This window comes from Nicotiana tomentosiformis, chromosome 3 (genome assembly GCF_000390325.3).
Source record: "Nicotiana tomentosiformis chromosome 3, ASM39032v3, whole genome shotgun sequence".
NCBI lineage: Eukaryota > Viridiplantae > Streptophyta > Magnoliopsida > Solanales > Solanaceae > Nicotiana > Nicotiana tomentosiformis.
Window position 1 is genome coordinate 6,078,696 of NC_090814.1, and position 19,617 is coordinate 6,098,312.

Genomic DNA, 19,617 nt, shown 5'->3' on the forward strand with positions numbered 1-19,617 from the left:
AGCCTATAAACTTTTATTTGGCAACCACTTTACAAGCCTACACCCCTTTGTTCTTAATTATCATTATTTTGATCCTTTTACCTCTTAAAATACTTTAATTGTGAAATGAGCGCTAGAAGAAGTAAGGACTAAGTGTGGGATGGATTTCGAGTGGAACCAATAAAAGAAAGAAAGGTGCACTTATTTTGTAAAGTAATACACCACTAGCGGAAACTGAAAAGGGAAAAACAATACTAGAAAAAAAAAAGAAGAAAAGAAGGAAAAATATAGATGGATAAATTATTGTCTTGTTCTTGCTAGTGGGATATAAAGTAAAGCAGTGCTTAAAGAAATAAAAAATATTTTTGGGTGTGATCTTGTTTGTGAAATTGAAGTGGATTGAAGAATTTACTTTTAAAGTTTATTATGTGATATGTTAAAGTGCTTGGGAGGATGAACCACTAATCCAAAATATATCTTACCCTTCCCTTAGCCCACGTTATAACCATGAAAAAGTCCTAATTAATTTTAGATTGAGCAAGCCTACATTAGTGGAGGTTTACATAATGGACAAGCCTATGGTACTTTGTGCATGCATGTGACCTCTTTGTAAGAGTGATGAATTTCTTTGATTTATCTAAGTTCTTAAAATATATTTGAGCACTTGATTGGAATGTGTGGATTCAACTTACTCTTTTGTTCTTGTTGTGAGGGCACATGATTTCGCAAGGGATATGTGACGTTATTAAATTTTTCTATGATGTTAAGTGTTCAAGCCATGAATGCATTATGATATTGAGTCGGTTTGTGAGGTTAAGATTGTTATAATCATGTTGTTTTGTTGTTGAATAATTTTTTGAAATATGTCATAAAGTAAAGGGAAGTGTCTGTTGAAGGCATATGCTAAAGCATAATTGTTGCTATCAACCATAGTCATAAGTACGGTGTGCTCGGATGTTTTAAAAGAAAATAAAGTGCTCAAGGTTAGTGTGAATTGGTGGTTGACTCGAGGACGAGCAACGTTTAAGTGTGGGGTAGTGATGTTTGGCTAAAATGCTATAATTTTAGTACATTACCCGCCTTACATGTTGTTAGTTTAGAGGTTAATTGTGCAACGTTTGAGCTAAATTATGTTGTTTTATGTGTAGGAGTATCGGAAGACAAATACAAGTAAAAGTTGCACAAAAAGAGGACAAAAATATAAGAAACGAGCACAACAACACGAAGTACACAAACCGTGCCACAGACTAGGCTTCGCGAGGTCTATAGCCAGCTTGACCGCGCTATAGACCAGGCTTCGCGAGTTCTATAGCCAGCTTGACCGCGCTACAAGCCAGGCTTCGCGAGGTCTATAGCCAGGTTGACCGCGCTATAAGCCTGGCTTCGCGAGGTCTATAGTCCGGTAATTAAAAGTGGCGAGTTAAAAGTCTCCAACCCGGATTTGGACTCAAGGAATTCAACCCTAGCCTATCAATACTCCCTAAACGTGTCTAAGAGGGAAGGGACGCTTTTTAGAGTAGGAGCGACCAAAAAGGGGGACATTATTGGAGAGGCAAGAAGGCTACGAGAACACTTGGAAGCAACGAATCACAAGAGTTTTCTCTTCCGTTCTTCCTTAATCTATATTTTAATTCTTTCAATTATTATCATGATTGTTAGTATGGTTATGAGTAGCTAAACTTTCCCATCTAGGGTTTGGTGGAACCTTTTGAATGATGATTTTTCTGTTGCGTTTAATATAATTTTGCCGTTGGATTTTCTATTCTTGTTCAACTACATGATTATTTTAGTTGATTGAAGGGTCCTCAATTGACTGTGTTTATTTAGTATGTATTGCTTAGAAAAAGGATATATATTTAGGTAGTTGTTGAACAACATCACTCCTAATGTATGTGAGGAATCAATACGGAGGGTGTAAAGTTGGGATTAGGAATAACGAAATCTTGGTGCAATCTTAGTGAGCGGTGAATTAGTGCCAACTAGAGTAGTTCGGAAGAATATGTCTAGAAAATTGTGATAGTTTCTCGGAGGAGAATTATGACACCCGAAGTACTCACGATCGATATAGAATACTTAGGCAAAATTATAGAAGATGTAGCGGGAAGGATTTCGACAATTGGAGAAATCATAACTCTAGACCTCCATAATCTTATCTCCAACCCTTAGTATCCCTAGTTGTTAATCTACTAATTTAATTTGTTAGTTAATTATTGTCACGACCCCAAATTCACCCTCTATAGGATGTCGTGATGGCACGTAGTCTCTAAGACTAGGTAAGCCTAATAATTTTTTGTTTTGCGAAAATACATAAAATAAAATTGAAGCCAAATTCTCAACATATGAAATAAATATAAAACTGCAATCCAATAATTTCAACTCCCAAAACCTAGTAGAAATAAGTCACAAGCTTCTAAGAATTTATTCTGAGTGTCTCAATACATCGAAATCTAAAAAGAAATCAGGAAGACAACATAATAAGGATAAAGGGGGACTCCGAGGTCTGCGGACATTGGCAGATGTACCTTGAAGTCTCCGTGTACAGCTAGTTTACTGATACCTGATATGATATGAAGTACCTGGATATGCACAAAAAGATGTGCAAAAGCATAGTATGAGTACACCACAGCGGTACCTAGTAAGTGCCATGCCTAACTTCGGTAGAGTAGTGACAAGGTCAAGTCAGGGCTCTACTGATTTAAGAGAAAAGTAAGGCAGAAGATATAATAATATTTTTAAAATGACTGAGGATTTAAACAATAAGAAGTTTCAGAAAATATCAGCACAGTAAATAGAGGTAAACAACAGGGGCACTCCCGAGGAACCGCCTCGTAGTTCCAAAAGTAAATCTACAGTACAAGGGATCTCCCGAGAAACCGCATCGTAGTCTCAAAAGTAAATATGTAGTACAGGAGAATCTCCCGAGGAACTGCCTCGTAGTTCAAAAAGTAAATATACAGTACATGGGGATCTCCCGAGGAGCCGCCTCGTAGTCCCAAAAGTAAATATGCAGTATAGGGGAATCTCCCGAGGAATCGCCTCGTAGTCCCAAAAGTAAATATGCAGTAACGGGGGATCTCCCGAGGAACCGCTTCATAGTCCCAAAAATAAATATGCAACAGGTAGTTGGAGGAACAATAAATTTTCAGCAAGAAATCTTATAGTTAAAGATTTAAATCAAATCAAGAAAAGAATGTAATTCAGCTAAGCATGTTGCACATATTGCACGTAAGAGTTAAGGCACGTAGACATGTGATACTAGGCTAAACACGATCACTACATATGCTAAGGCAACTCAGTTAAGGAAATTCAAAAGATGAAAAATCAACAAGAACCAAATTTTTCATATTCAGCCCGTGTACGCACCCGTCACCTCGCGTACACGGCGCTCACATATCATAAATGGTTACAACAGTTCCAAAACTTAAGGGGATTTCCCCCACACAAGATTAGACAAGCCACTTACCTCGAATCACGCTCAATCAATCAATTAGTATGCCCTTTCCTTGATTTTCCGACTCCGATCAGCTCGAATCTGGTCACAAATAATTTGATTCAATCAATACAAATTATAGGAATTAATTCCATATGAAAATACAGATTTTCAACAAAAACTCAAAATTTAACTCAAAAATCGCCCGTGGGACCCATATCTCGGAACCCGACAAAAGTTATAAAATATGAACTCCCATTCAATCATGAGTCCAGCCATACCAAATTTACCAAATTCCGACATCAACTCGACCTCCAAATCTCAAATTCTTATTTTGAAATCCCTAGGCCCAAATCCTCTAATTTCACCTCAAAAATATATAATCTAGTCGAAATATTCAATGATAATCCAATATTATTGACTAACAATGATCAAAAGTGAGGAGTCTGATTGTATGGAGCCGAGACCCTGGAAGCCATATTTTGAGAGTTGTATTGGCTATCATAAGCCTGAGGTGGTGGCTCATTGTTTGGCCTCATCACAGGAGGTGGCGGCGGGATTGTATATACCGGTGCGCCAGACACAACGAGAGGGGTGTTCCTCACCGATGCGACTGAAGGTCGCATATTAGAGGTACCATGGGCAGCATGGAGGCTGTAGTTTAGCACATACCCTGGTGGTAGAATGTGATCGCTCACTGCATGGAGCGGTGGTTGAGTAGCACCAGGTACGGTGAAAGTTCCCTCCGAGGGACCCTGGGGTGGAGGCTCACCGGAAACCCAAGCTTGATATACATCAGACAGTTATTGTCTTAATTTTCTTATTTCCTCTTATTCTTGCTCAACTGACGGACCCTGGGGATTGTCACTGAGCAACTCGATTTCATCACCTTTATCCATTACTACAGTTCCCTTTGATCTGGTGAAGTAATGATGTGTTGCCAGTTTTACCACAAACCAACCACCTTAAACTTACTCTATAAGTGACAACAAATGTGTTAGGGTTATGCATTTTATAGATATAAATCACACGTAATATGCCACGCTCTTAACATTATCACCATTCTTTTTCTTTTCCCTCACACCTCATTTTGATCCCTCATCTTAGAATCGTTGAAAAATATTTTGATCGAACCTTTTGTGGGTTGCCTACGTATCATGTCGCCGCATGAATCAGATCATTACGTAGTTCAGGGAGATCGGGAATAGACTGACCCATTTTTTTTTTATATATAAAGACTTTTAAATATTATTTTTTTAGTTTTTTTTAAAAAGAAGGAAATCTAAAGAAGGAAAAAAATATTTTGAATTTTGATTTGAAATTTTTTGTTCTTTATTTTTCGAATAAAATACTTCGGAAAAGAAGGAAAATATTTTTGGATATATATTTTTTTTTTTGGATTTTCTAAGGAAAGAATTCTAAAGAGGGAATGAAGGAAAGGGATTTTTTTATAAAAAAAAAATTGGGGCCGGAACCAATGAGGTTTGCCTACGTATCTCACATCCGGTGAGAATCAGACCCACATAGTTCGGTCAATATTTCATGAATGGGATGACACTTTTATTTTTGGGAAAAATTCAATCTTATTCTGTAATAAGCGTTTTGGGGTAAAATTTTGATAGGGTTTTTGAATTTTTAAATACCGAAATTTTTTAAAAACTAAGTAAATTTTCTCTCTCCTATTTTCTTCCTTCTGGTTTTCTCTCAATTCTTATTTTTATGTTTTAGAAGCCGGTCAACATGCACAAACTGAATCTAACATCATGTACATGTATCACATAAGATGCATCAGGATGGTCTTGTAATTATCAGGTACACCTGTCCTAGACGGACCCAACCCTTGTATTGAGTCCCCAAAGTCAAATGCACGTGATGAAAATAAATATTCCTACTAGGGATCTGGCATGAGGCTATGTTATTCTAGGTTTAAAATCCTGGGGGGGAGGAGGGGGGAGGGGTGTTTTAGACCTCACTTACCCAAGCGGACAGCTCGAGCCGAGGTGGAGGCAACGTACCGGGAGCACGAAAGTCTACCCGGCCTAGTTACTGATCCAGCCTCATTTTATTTGATGACCTCTAACAGAAAAGTGGGTCACACGCACGTATGCACCATAAATTTAGAAGACTTAGAAGGGAGGTGTAAGAAGGAGAAGTTCTGGGTTCTTATCCCCAACAGAGTCGTCATAGCTGTCACATCTCCTTTTTTCCGAGGGATAGGGAGTTTTTCCAATTTAAATAACATTATTCGAAATAAGATTATTTATTTGATTAGAGTCGCCACTTGGAATATTTGTTATGGTGTCCCAAGTCACTGATTTATTTTAAAATCCCAAATTGAGAAAATTGACTCTTATTTATGGTTTGCGAACACAAAAGACTAGGTAATGAATTTTGTTAACTTGGGAGAAGGTGTTAGGAATTTTCGAATTCTGTTGTTTTAGCACGGTTGCTTCAATCATACCTGGTTTAGTTGTTAATTACGTGTTTAAGAACCTACGTACGTTTTCTCTTTTACCGCTTTTAAATTATGACGTTATGGATTTATCTTTGAAAACGGATCATGTGTGCATGAATCTATTTTATTTGGGGTGCTAAAATCATGTCATGCGTACGTGTACACGATTAATCAAGTTTTATTATACTTAAGGATTGTTTGGCCAAAGTCGCGTGAACGCGTACCTTGATTTATTTTGGAAATCATAATTATTTCACGCGAACGTGTACACAATCACAATAGTAAATTAAAAACCCGCCTAAGTATTCTACGAATGTTTCATGAGTTGATTATTTTCCTAAGATTAATACTTCTGCTAGAGATCTGAACCAAGATCGAAGGATTCTAAAGGCGATATCGCCGGAACCTCGAACCGGCGAACTCGAACATCACCTCATTTTAACGATAGTTTCGGAACTGATTTTGAAGTTCTTTTCGAGCTATTTCGCAGCTGGTTTTGCTGCTCCTTTTTTACTGGATTTTTCGAAAGAAAGAGGAAGAAAGAATGACACGAGTAGAAATTCCCTTAGCGTAGAAAAAGAGAAAAAAAAACATTCTCTCAATTCCCTCCTCTCTTTTCTTCTATCTTTCTCCTTACATTTCTCTTCTATTTATAGAAAAAAAATCGAATTTTTTTCAGTTTTTTATTTTATTATTTTGTTATTTTCTAATTAAAAAGCAATTCCCACTTCCCATTTTTCTTCTTTTTTTAAACAAATAAATTCCCCACTTTCCTTTACTTTTATTTTTTAATTTTTTCACTTTTTTTACTTTTCTTTTTTTTATTTTATTTTTCACTTATTTTACTTTTCTTTTTTTTATTTCCACTTATTTTACTTTTTTTTTTTTTTTTAATTTTCACTTATTTTACTTTTTTTTTTTAAATTTTCAATTTCTTTTACTTTTCTTTTTTAATTCCAAATTTCTTTTTCTTTTCATTTTTAAAATTTTCACATTCTTTTACTTTTTTTTTTTAAATTTTTCACTTTCTTTTACTTTTTTATTAAACAATTTTTACCTACTTTTACTTTTACTTTTTTATTCCATACTTTTAATTTTTCTATTATTTTATTTCCATCAGGAAATCTTTTTAAAAAAAATAATTTTTTCGGTTTTTTTAAATTTATTTTATTTTAAAATAAATATGAAAAATAAAAATAATACTAATAGTAATAATTTGACCTTTTAAATTATTTTTAATTCTTACCCTATATAAAAAAATATATAACAAAGCTAAAAAATATATATTAAATTTCTAAAAATATTTACATAGTAGAAGGTGATAAAAATTTAAATATAGTCAAAACTTAGGTGCTCACACCTTGTAATTTTATTATAGCAATAAAAAATATGGCAATATCTTTCTTAGTCTTCCTCCCCCTATGGAATGAGCACAACAAGGTGCTAATACCACCATTGAGAAGAAAAAGGAACTAATTAAGATGTGCCAAAATACAAGTTACATAATACATATTAATTTTTGTTCATACAAGTTACATGCTATCTCTTAGTTGTGAAAAATTATTACTATTAGAGCCAAAAGAACCCTTAAAACCCGCCCAAGCACTAAGTGCTCTTACTCCCGCAATTCTTTTAAATAATTGAGAATCAGAAGAAGGAGGAGTTGGAACATTTGGTCTAGCATGATTTAATTCAACTTGATAAGCATATAAATAGTTTGAGCATTTATTCTAATTGAGGCTATTGCTTCCGGAAGTTTAGGCAACTCATCATCTTTCAAGTGCTAAACCATTATAAACAGTTTCATACCAAAATTGAGGACCTCCTAATTTCATACAAGGATTTAACAAAGTAGCAACACCATAAATAAGAGGAATAGGGAAAACATATTTTTTTAAACTTTTTTCTCATAGAATCAATAGCAAGCTTATAAATTTCCCCACCCTTTGAAAAATGAGCAAATAAATTTGCAAGCTCTGCAATATAAACTAAACAGTTAGAAATAGTAGGATAATATTGCCTAAAAAATTCATTTATAGCAATATGAATTTTTTTTAAAGAACCAACAAGTATTTTAACATTAGCCTAATCCCCATTCATAAAGTGCTCGTCATCATCACTTACATGTGCATTAAATGTTGACTTTACGGGGTTTCTATATTCATATGCAACAACTAAACTTTCATACATGTAATTCCATCTAGTTCTACTTCTACGGTTTGAATGAAAAAGCTAGTTAAGAGCCATTTTAACCTTTTCAATTTGAATATTTAAAATTCTCATATCATCACCCGCAATTAAATGGTAAATATGACAAATATATCTCACATGAAAAATATTACTAAATACAGGATTTAGCATAGTGGTAAGCAAGTCTATAGCATTTGTGTTATTAGTAGCATTATCCATTGAAACTGATATTATTTTATCACTAATGCAAAAATATCTGCAAATATCCGTAACTGTGTTAGCAATAAACTGTCATGTCTGACGTAAAGCAATTATTTTATAAGCAATTATGCGCTTTTGAATTATCCAATCCTCATCAACCCAATGACATATAACAGTAAGGTAATCACAGTCGTTGTTACTTCTACCAATATCAGTTGTAATAGTAACACGATAATTTATATGAGTAAATAAATAACAAAAATATTGTTCATACTCATGCTTATATTTATAAAATATAGCTTTATAAGTTTGTATGAGTAAAACCTTTATAAGTATGATTAAAACATTTTCTAATATAATGCACAAACGCAGAGTCAAAAGGAAAGCTATAGGGTAAGCACATAACAGTTACCATTTTTGCCAATTCTTCCCGATCTTTTTTTAGATCATAATATAAAATACCACCGGTAACAGTGTTAATTCCCGTTTGAAATTGATTTGAACCGGTACTAGGGTCAACCTGACTAGGACTAGGTACACTTTTTTCCTCGGCCAAAGCTTTCAGACGTTAAGCAATAGTAGCAAGTATAGAAGAAAATTAGAGAGAGATTGTGATAGATTGATATTGATTTTGTAAGAAAATGAAAGAATGAGGGTATTTATAGTTGAAAATAAGGAAAAAATATAATTATAAAAAGTTTAGGGTTAAAACTAAGTTGGGAGGGTTAAATGGCTATTTTTTTAAATAGCCAACGACTATTTTTAAAAACCCAACAGCTCTTTTTTAAAATAGCCAAACGACTAATTTTTTTTAAAAAAAATATCTGTTGGGCCCGCCAAGGGTCCGGTCCTAATAGTTCCTAGGCAAGAACCGGCCCACGAGACCGGCCCAAGTCCACCTCTAGCGGTCCTACCAGTCCCACTTGCCACCCTTGCACCTCAAGCAAGAATAGGGGGTGAACCTTTAAAGTTGAACTGCGTAATTAAATTTCCTAGTAAAGTTTAGGGTGCTTTCTTGAAATACTACAAGTATGATATGTGAAAGTAAAATAATTATTTATTGTATTTGTTTGCCATTAAACTGAAGCCATATGCTTTCACATTAAGGTAGGTTGTATACACTATATTCTTGGAGTGAAGCTCTTTTCCGGATCCTACGTAAATATGTAATGCTTTATGTACCGAGCTGCTATTTATATTTTCATATTTTGTTAGTAGTTTTTAGAGATGATGAGCTTTGATGTAATGTCAAAATTGCCTTTTAACACGAGGAATAATATAGATGATAAAGATATTCATGGCTAAAATATTTTCAAATGTCAAATAGGTAATTCCATGAGAAACATGTCTCCAAAATTTGGATCAATTTCTTTCATGTTCTTAGCATTTTCAAACATAGAAATAACACTAGGTAACCACTCTAAAGGATTGCTATTTAGGAATTAGCAAGTGCATCTTGAATTTCAGTTTTTCAATTCAATTTTTCAGGACAAAAATGTCCTGAGATGTCCTAAAATTAAGATTTTTTGTTTAAAATTTCAAGACAAATTAAATACTGACTAATCTCTAAATAATATCCATGAGAATGACTATCTGTGTACTTGCCCTTTTCAAATGGTCACTATGTTAGACGTTGGAATTTATCCTTATTTCTACGTGATTGTTTTTAAGGATGGAGTTGCTCTCCTTGTAATTCAACTTATTCGAGTGACTTCATTGCCAAACTCCCAAGTAGCAAGGAGGTTCATGAGCGGTAACAACTTGACGGTAACACAGTATGTACAAAAAATCAAATGAATATAAGATATGTAACTTTCATACATATATTTATCACTTAATTATAATTAATAATATTTATTTCATTTTAATTTTTAACTATTAAAGTTAAATTGCTTAGTTTGATGTAACCACTAGGTATGAATATATGATTTCCTAAATTTTACCCCAGAATAAGACGCCAAGGTAGTAACCGGTTATTTTATCCAAGTGGATGTTCACAACATAAAACTCTCTAGTCTTATTATTATTTTTTGTTAACATGGAACATGCAACCGCCACTCTTTGGGTACACATAGGATAAACTTCGCTCCTATATAATAACTTGCCAACCACACGGAAAAGTAAATCGCATTAGACAAACTCTATACGGCGACATTGACCTAGGAGGTATGCAAGTGAGTTTTGAACCCACACATTACATTTGGGAAGGCCTGCTCAACTAACTCGGCGGGTAACTAGTCTTATTTTTATCACTTGAAAATAATTCAAAATAAATTTTAATTAACCCAAAAATCAAGTTAATGCGTCTAGGAATTCACACCGCCAAGCTAATGTGCCTCGCCAAGTCAGCTAAAATGCTAAGTTGCCATGCCACATCAGATGCCAACTAGACCACTTAAACCCATTTTAAGGACAAGACCCTTTGACCGAAAAAATAGTAACCCCCAGTTCCCCTTCCCTTCGGCTTCGCTCAAATAGGATTAGGGTTTTCCTTTTTCTCTTTCCTTTTCAGTGGAGTAAACGGGTAAATTGCATTTCCAAAAACCCGAAACTGAACAGCGCTTTTAGTCAGATGTTTGGAATTGGTAAAAATGGTGCAACAAGGCATTTGTATTGCATCAGACTTAAACTCTTTTGTTCCACAACAACTACAGCAAATGCAGAGCCCAACTTAATGTCAGAATTTCTGGTGAATTCACTTGGGTTCTCCACAGAAAAAGCTATTTCTGCAAGCTCCAAGGTAACTTGCTTGAAACCCAGAAATAACCACAAACCTGAATTAGTTGTTAATTTCTTCAAACAAATCGGTTTAGACAATGCCCAGATCAAAATGTTGGTCTCTCCCGCACCTAGGTTGCTGTTTGCTGACGTGGACAAAACCCTTAAACCCAAAATTAAGGTTTTTCAAGAACTTGGCTTTTCTGGGGCCCATTTAGTTAGGGTCCTTTCAAGAAGTGGGGCTTTTCTCAGAACAGGCCTGAATACAGGCATTAGACCAAGTATTGAATATCTTAGGAAATTATTGGGAACTGATGATTATGTAGCTAAGGCTATTAAGAGAACTCCTGGATTGCTTAGCTATCCTCTCCAGAGAGTAATGTCACCTAATATTTCATTCCTGCAAAATCTTGGATGTTCGACTTTGGATATTCGAAAGCTTATTCTTAGGAATCCGAGAATTTTTGTTCAAAAGACTGAATGGCTTGAGGATATTGTGCAAAGGGTGGAAAAGGATTTTTGCATTTGTAGGGATTCTCGGATGTTTTTCTATGGAGTGGAAATGCTCTCGTCGCTTAGTAAGTCGAATTTGGAAATGAAACTTGGAATTTTCAGGAGTTTTGGCTGGTCTGAATCTGATATTATTATGATGGTGCAAAGGCTTCCTTTATGTTTGACTACGTCCGAGGTTAAGCTTAGAAATATATTGAAATTTTACATGGAGGAGCTTGGGTACGAATCTAGTTACATAGCTTCTCATCCCACGCTCTTAATGTTCAGTTTTGAGAAGCGGGTCTTGCCAAGGAATAAAATCTTGGAACTTCTAAAGGAGAAGCAACTGATAAAGAAAATGCCATGTTTTTATACGGTTATCAAGTGTTCTGAGTCGGAGTTTTTAGAAAATTATGTCCTGCCCTTAAGGGATGAGATGCCTGAGGTGTATGATTTTTACATCAAAGGTCGAAACTAAGATAGTAAGTTTATTGTTTTCTCATACAAGGATTTCCTGGTTTATGAATACTGTTAGTTTTAATTGTAATTCTGGCTGCTATTGTGTCAACATTCATTGATGAAACTGGTGATTGAGGACATTATCATTCCGAAATCATGTAATCCATTTTGGTTTGATAACAGAAAAGTGATAACCCTTTTGCTGTTTGGAACATCAATGATCTGAAGGCATGCCTTAACGAGGGTGATTATTGTTTATTATTGATCATGAGGTTTTGCTCCTTAAGACACTAATACATAAACCAGGGGAGGTGAGCAAATACTTCAGAAGAGATTGTTATAAATCTCTTACATTAGCCTGTTTAAGCTTTGATCGCAGGGTATGTTATTACTTTATTAAAAAAAGAACAAAAGGAAAATAGGCACCTGAGGAAGAGTGAGAGGGAGAAATAAGAGCAGTTACATTAAACTATAACAGTCGCAACAAAATGAAATATATTTTTCCTTCTTATTGTGACGGCACTTGTTTCCAAAACATCTTTCTTAACCTTCTGGGTTCACAGTCTTTCATAAAACTGGAGAGCATCTATTATGTTGAGAAAACTGCAAATATTTTATTTCACCCCTCCGTCTTTTTCTTGGTTAAATACCATTGCGTAAACTGACACTGGATGCACTGTTCCGTTAAGTCATTAGTTAACTCAAAAACAGCAAAGCACTATATTGATTGGAAGCTGGTGTTTGTCTGCCATAGATAAAAAGAGATTAGACCTCCTCTGATCGCAGAAAGAGTTCATTGAACAACTTATGTTTTATGACAAAGAAAACTCTCCATATTTTATTTTTCAAGGCCTCACTGTAGCTGCGCTTCGCTTCACCTGCACAAACAAAAGGTGAACAACTGATTTTTAAAATGTTTCCTTTTCAAATATATAATTTGAGAGCTGTTTAAAGTATTTCGGTGAATCTATGATAAGATGGAAACTATTTCTCTAAATATTAGGTTTGTCACTTTATTAGTTCTTTGTTATATTTGGTTCAAACCCAGTACCCTATCATAGCTTTTTTCTCCTTGTAAGGTAAAAGAAAAAGTACTAATAAGGAAAAAATATCACTAGTTACTGCAGAACTGCAACTTGATTGACTTAAGTATTGTATCTCAGATCTCCATGTCCTCTAATGTCATGGCACATAGATCTCTGTGTAGCTTCTGCAAAGCTAGGAAATGATCTCGCCATCTTTTAATCTGCTGTAAGGTTAGCAATCACTCTTAAAATGTAGCACTCTCATTATATTGATTGTTATTTTTTCCCAGAAGTTTATTTTCAGAGTTTATCTTGTGCATATGTTAGATTATGCGTAATCCATATCAGCCAAGTAATATCTCATAAAATTCCTTAGTTGATTACAGGGATGTTTTTTAATCATTATATTGCTTCATGATGCAGTTGACCCTCTGTGCTGTAGGTTCTCAAAAGACCCCTCAGGACCTTCATTTTCTTGGGTAACATCAGTATCATATTCATTTCGTTATTAAAAGACCTATTCTTTTCATATGCATGAACATTCCTTTATGATGGTAAACATAATTCTCATCGGCATTTTGGTGTTTCTAGGTTCTTGATTTACTGTGTAGTGTCTTTTTGATGGGTTTTGACACAAGAATACTCATGATGGATTGGTTTCATCATCTTCTTCACTTTCTGAAAAATCTCGCTAAGAGTTTTGAAGATGAGGTGAGGCCCATGGCAAAGTCATATCTGGTTCGTTGCATATTTTCTTTCAACATGTGTTGATGATATTGGTGTGCTGGAATGACTATATTTTGGTTGGTCGATTTAGAGGTGCAGAACGTCATGGTTATTAATTTACAAGTTGTTAGCAACCTTTAAGGTTTGGAACTAGATTTCTAACTGGGTAAACAAATCACTCTTTTCCATTCTCTCGTCCCTGTAGGCGGAGGAGAATGCTTGTCAGCGTAGAGGAAATACTGGTGGTAAGGTTTCTGTACTTTGTAACATCAAGGAGAGATAGGAACCAAGGACCGTACACATAGCTCGAAGTAGATTTGGTTTAAGAATGAAAATTAACAGCTATTTGTTAGAATATATGTTCCCCACTTGTGAGACTACACTAAGTTTGTTGTTGTTGTTGTTGTTGACTTGTTGTTGTATATGCAGAAAATATGATGTCTAATGATTATTCTAAACAATGACATGTGAAACAGGTCACTTTGACTTGAAAGTCGGCCATGGTCAGGGTACTCCATAGCCTCCAACTCTCTGCCTTCCATGTTCCATACTTTCCTTCTCCCAATCTGTTCTAGTGCACGGGTTTCTGTTCCACGAGGGGTCACTCAGGGCATTCAGTATAGGAAGCTAGCATATGCTTGAAGAAGATTGGGCTAGAAAATCAATGGATAGGTGTTGGTGAAAGCTACTTATGTTGAGTTTTCTGGAAAACGTTAACTTAGGCTTTTAATTTGAATTTGTCCTATGAAATAATAGCAATGTCATCTCTCACGTTTATGTCTGTCTTCCCTCTTTCTCACCACTCTTTTGTTCCATCTCAAGTCAACAAGTGCCTAGATCTTAGTATCTGTACTTGGTGGTGAATTTATGTCCATTTATCGGTGTAGGAGTTCTGTTCTTAACAGTTTTGCAGGTTGCCTTAAGTTCTTTGACAGATGACGACAATCAGGTCTATGTAACTTGCTGAGTCCTTGCTGTTGCAGTCCTACGTTCCTTTTGGTGTATAATTACAAGTTTACAATGCCTTTGATTTTGCCATAGCGGTTTGTGTACATTGGTGGTCAGTCGGAAATTTTGAGGAGAATTTAAAAGAAATACAAGAATGCCTCATCGAACCATCTTTATCTCCATACCAAAAGCTTTTCTTTTGTCAAGGAGATTTAACAATTAAATGTAAACAAAAAAGGGGGTTTTACCCTATTTGCGCTCTATTATTTTCCGACATAGGGGATTCAATTAAACTTTCTTCCTTGCATCTAAGTCTGCCCTTGGTTGTAGTGGGAAATTGTGGTATGGTTGTTTGAGCTTGCTTGAGTCCGAATTGGAAGCTTGACTTGTGCCTTTTAATTTGCAATCTCAATTGCTGAGGTCCTGAAGATGGCAAATCTGCAAAGGATCAATTCCAAAAAGTCAACCAAAGTCTTGTACAACTAGGTCATCGATGGGTGAAATCCATTTTTGACTTGCGCGTTATCTATTTTTTTAGCGGATAATATGGGCTCATATTTGACCCGTTTTTAGTAGACGGTATCAGAACCCATTTTTAAATAATGTAGGTGGATACTTGCAAATTTATTCATTTTGCCACCTCTAAGTGCAATCATGCAGTGTGATCTTGTTTGCAGGTACTTCATTTAAAATGGATTTGATGTGATGTTCTTGGCAATTTTGAAGAATAACATTGTGAAATAATGTTTAGTAATATTGTCTTACAAATTGGCTCAAATATTGCCGTTTAAAAAACAAAAACAAATGTTCAATGTAACATTACAAAGAAAACAAAACAGTATTCAGTAAAAATCTAGGTAATTATTGCCAAGAAAATGACAGATGCATATCCAAATGATACTTATTAAAGTTGCTCGTATGAAACAAATAATGGTCTAAGATTCATAGTGAGTATATTCAACGTTGAGAAATTCATTCTCTTAATAAAGAAGTAACCTTTTCAACCCCAAATACACGAATGAAGGGTTGAGATAAGAAGACAATCAAAGAACGAGGAAGTCATCAATTTCTTACAACAACAAGCCTCAATTAGTCAGCAATTTCTTACAACAACGTGGTCTAGACATCAAAACCGTTGTTTCTACTTGAAGAGATTGGCCTAGAAACAACGGTTTTGATGTCTAACCCCTTGAGGTAGCAATCAGCATGTACTTGAAGAGATTGGCCTAGAAAATCTATGGATTGGTGTAGGGGAAGCTACTTATGTTGAGGTTTCTGGAAAACACTTAGGCTTTTAATTTGAATGTCTTGTGAAATAATGTCAGAAACAACCTCTCTGCCATTTCAGGGTAGGGGTAAGACTGCGTACATCTTTACCCTCCCTAGATCACACTAGTGGGAAACTAGTGAGTTTGTTGTTGTTGTTGATTGTTGTTGTTGTTGTTGTTGTCTTGTGAAATAATGACAATGTCGTTCTCACGCAGATGATTTTGTTATGTCTGCCCATTTCCTCACCACCTTTTTGTTACATCTCAAGTAAACAGGTATTTGGTGATAACTTTATGTCCATTTATCGGTGTAGGAGCTCTTCTCTTAACAATTTTACAGGTTAGTTGAGTATCTTTGACAGATAGCGGCAATGAGGACCGAATGAAGTGATAAGCGTTATCAGTAGGGTAGCTTTCTTTTTTCATCTGTGTAACTACCACATATTCCTTGAGGTGCATTGAGTTGCTGAGTTCTTGCTGTTCGCGCTGGAAAAATGAAAATTGCAGTCCTGAGTTTGGTGCATAGTTACAAATTGATAATGCCTTTGATTTTGTCATAGCAGTTAGTGGATAGTTGTGGTGGAGTCAGAAATTCTAATTAGAGGATTAAACAAATGCAAAATGCCAAACATACATGTAACTCGCTCGTGATTGTGATTGCGAATTTGTTGTAATTGTTCTTTGAGCTTGCTTGAGTCCCATCACAGTGTGATCTTGATTGCACGGCTCTTCATTTACTGTGGATCACATGGAGTATAGCAGGTGGCTTGGCACTTTCAATAATAATAAAATTGGGAATAATTTCCTCCGTTTCAATTTATTTGTCTTACTTTTCTTTTTAATTTGTTTAAAAAGAATGCTTAGTAACTCTTTAACTTCAACATTTTATATGACACATTTAAATTTTAAGGGCATTTTGGTACATTATCCATATTTTTAGTTTAAAACTATAAAATTCAAAAATCTTATTTATTTTTCTTAAACCACGTGCTAAATCTAAGTGATATACATAAAATAAAACGGAGGGAGTACTATTTTGTATATCTTTAGAAAAGAAATTAAAAGAAAAAAAGAAAAGAAATAGTATTAAGTAAAAATCTAGGTAATTTGATATCCAAATGATATTAAAATTGCTTTTCGGAAACAAATAATGATCTAATTCTAAGCTTCATAATGAGTTTATATTTTAAGTCTCTTGCCAAAGAATTAGACTTTTGTATATTTCTCCATTATGGAAAAAGACATTTTGAACCCCAAAAACACAAATGAAGATTGGGATAAAACGCAATGAGACTCATTGAAATAAAAAAGTTGAAGAGAAAAAGCAACAATCGCCATATATCCCCCTTCTATCTTCACTGGTGAGATTTCAATGTATCGCTTCAGGTTTCAACTTTTCTACTCCACAGCTGCTGCTGCTGCAACTTCCCGCAACAATTTGTTGGCGGAAATGCTAGTGAATTCACTTGGTTTCTCCACAGAAAAAGCTATTTCTACTAGCGCCAAGGTAACTTTCTTGAAACCTGGAAACAACAAGCCTCAATTAGTCATCAATTTCTTCCAACAAATTGGTTTGGACAAGACCCACATCAAAACCCTTGTTTGTGCCACCCCTAGTTTGCTGTTTTCTGATGTTGACAAAACCCTTAAACCCAAAATTAAGGTTCTTCAAGAACTTGGATTATCTGGGTCCGACATAGCTAAAGTCCTCTCAAAAACTGGGATTTTCTTGCTTTCTAGTCTTGAAAATACAATCAGACGCAATATTAGTTATCTCCGACAACTGTTAGGTAGTGATGATTCTCTTGCTAAAGCCATTAGGAAAGACTCTAAAATCCTTTGGTATAATGCCCCTAAAGTAATGTCACCCAATGTAGCTTTCCTGCGAAATCTTGGGTTTTCAGGTAAGGATATCGAGAAGCTTATTCTACGAGATCCAAGGATTCTTCTTCTAAAAGAGACTAAGTGGCTTGAGAATGCAGTGCATCGAGTAGAAAGGAATTTACACATTCCTCGGGACTCCAACATGTTTATCTATGGATTTATGGTTACTGCATCCCTTGGGGAATCATGTTTGGAGATGAAATTAAGAACTTTCAGGAGATTTGGGTGGTCCGATTTGGAAATTCTTACACTGGTGCAGAAACTTCCTTTATGCTTGACCTCATCAGAGGCTAGGCTTGGAAAAGGATTGAATTTTTTCATGAAGGAGCTTGCCGGTTACCTGGCTTCTCACCCCGCTCTCTTAACATTCAGCTTGGAGAAGAGGGTATTGCCTAGGCATGAAATCTTGAAACTTCTTGACCAGAAGAAGCTGGCAAAGAGTAGCCTAAATCTTTATACTGCTCTGATGGTGCCTGAATCAAAATTTTTGAATAGTTATGTGCTGCCTTATACAGATGAGACGCCTGAGCTCTATGAGTTATACATGAATAGTAGACGATAGTAGAATGCGTCGAGGAAACCACTTTGTGGATAATGTTGTTCTCAAGAAAATCTCTTCTTGGAAACGTTAGCTGGTTCACCTTTCATAGCTTAGGAGAGATTCTGTTGACGAATAGATTCTTATTTGCCATTTGATGCTGTTTTCCTAAGTGGAGAATGAAGACAGTTTTACCTTCTATTATGTGGATTTATAAATGCAGAAATGCATGGTAAGACTGCGTACGGCGGGTGCTTAGTGCACCGGGCTTCCCTTTTTTTATGTGGATTTATAAATGTATATCTCTATCAAGATAATTTCCTGGTTGTAGCTGAAATTTCCACCTCCTTTCGGTCGTTATGAGTTTGGTGCTGCTAAAGCCATAACCTGCAGCACTCTATTCAAATGATATACTCTTGCTTGGGATGATTTGCAAGTCTATCTTTTATCAGTGGATAGTATTGCTGCTAAAGTTCCTTCATTGTCTTTCTGTCTTTCATCTTTTGACCCCCTAGGGTGAAGGGGAGAATGCTTGTTACAACAACAACAACTACTACTACTACTACTACATCTCAGTCCAAAAGGAGAATGCTTGTTAGAGTAAAAGAAATACTATACTATGGTTTCTGTAATTCGAAACTCCAAGAAGATAGAAACTAATAAGAATACACATAGCTGAAGTAGATTTGGTTAAGAAGTCAAGTTAAAGCTTTTTCTTGTAAAAATATATGCTGAAAATATATTTCCAAATGCTTAATTTAATCAGCATTGTAGGCTCTAAAAGCAGCTTCTTTACATATGTAATCAGCACTTACCCCATTTTCAAAGATTCCTTGGTGCTGAACATGTCAATAAGATTTTGAATGCTACTGGTGTAATGGTTTGGAACATTTTCAACATCAATGTACACATGCCTATTTCAATTTGGATACTCAATCCTAGCTTCATTTACTAGCAGTTTACTCACAATATCTGGAGAAATCATCGTGAGTTGAAAGTCGACCATCATCCAGATGACTATGTATCTTTGCTTTTAACAATTTTGCAGCTTGGCTTGAGTTCTTTGACAGTAAATTCACCTGAATGAAGTGCAAGAGCGATCTCAGTAGACTTAAGAGTAGTATTTATTTTACATTTAAGTTAATGAGGAATATTAAGTTTTTGGCCGCCTCATTAAACAATTTCAAGCTGATTGGAGTGGTGAATTCCAAGCTTTAACTTCATATTTAAGAACTCATGGCATTACCCAATGTATTTCATGCCCCCACACACTTGTTGTGCTGAGCGAAAGCATTGCCATGCTA

The 19,617-nt window shown here is 35.3% G+C and overlaps 2 protein-coding genes across 20 annotated transcripts; both read left to right on the plus strand.

Annotated features, from left to right (window-relative positions):
- The first annotated feature begins 10,694 nt into the window (after window positions 1-10,694).
- LOC104121454 (transcription termination factor MTERF5, chloroplastic-like) lies at window positions 10,695-14,614 on the plus strand. Of its 19 annotated transcripts, XR_011414574.1 has the most exons (4): window positions 10,695-13,180; window positions 13,373-13,428; window positions 13,541-13,660; window positions 13,881-14,614. XR_011414574.1 is itself a non-coding variant. In XM_009633463.4 (3 exons), exon 1 carries the CDS (start codon window positions 10,828-10,830, stop codon window positions 11,941-11,943), a length of 1,116 nt encoding a protein of 371 aa, XP_009631758.1. In that variant the 5' UTR covers window positions 10,695-10,827; the 3' UTR covers window positions 11,944-11,947; window positions 13,881-13,920; window positions 14,152-14,614. The 19 variants fall into 19 exon arrangements, 5 of the variants coding, with proteins under 5 accessions (XP_009631758.1, XP_070052782.1, XP_009631756.1 ...); XR_011414569.1 differs by having other exon boundaries at window positions 10,695-13,777; window positions 13,881-13,920; window positions 14,152-14,614; XR_011414568.1 differs by having other exon boundaries at window positions 10,695-13,768; window positions 13,881-13,920; window positions 14,152-14,614.
- Window positions 14,615-17,263: 2,649 nt separating this feature from the next.
- LOC104121455 (transcription termination factor MTERF15, mitochondrial-like) lies at window positions 17,264-18,337 on the plus strand. The gene has a single exon (XM_009633464.4). It carries the CDS (start codon window positions 17,264-17,266, stop codon window positions 18,335-18,337), a length of 1,074 nt encoding a protein of 357 aa, XP_009631759.1.
- Window positions 18,338-19,617: the final 1,280 nt, after the last annotated feature.

Excerpts from the sequence above, each read along its gene's own strand:
- LOC104121454 (XM_070196681.1), top strand. The coding sequence starts at position 10,828 with ATGTTTGGAATTGGTAAAAATGGTGCAACAAGGCATTTGTATTGCATC.
- LOC104121455 (XM_009633464.4), top strand. The coding sequence starts at position 17,264 with ATGTATCGCTTCAGGTTTCAACTTTTCTACTCCACAGCTGCTGCTGCT.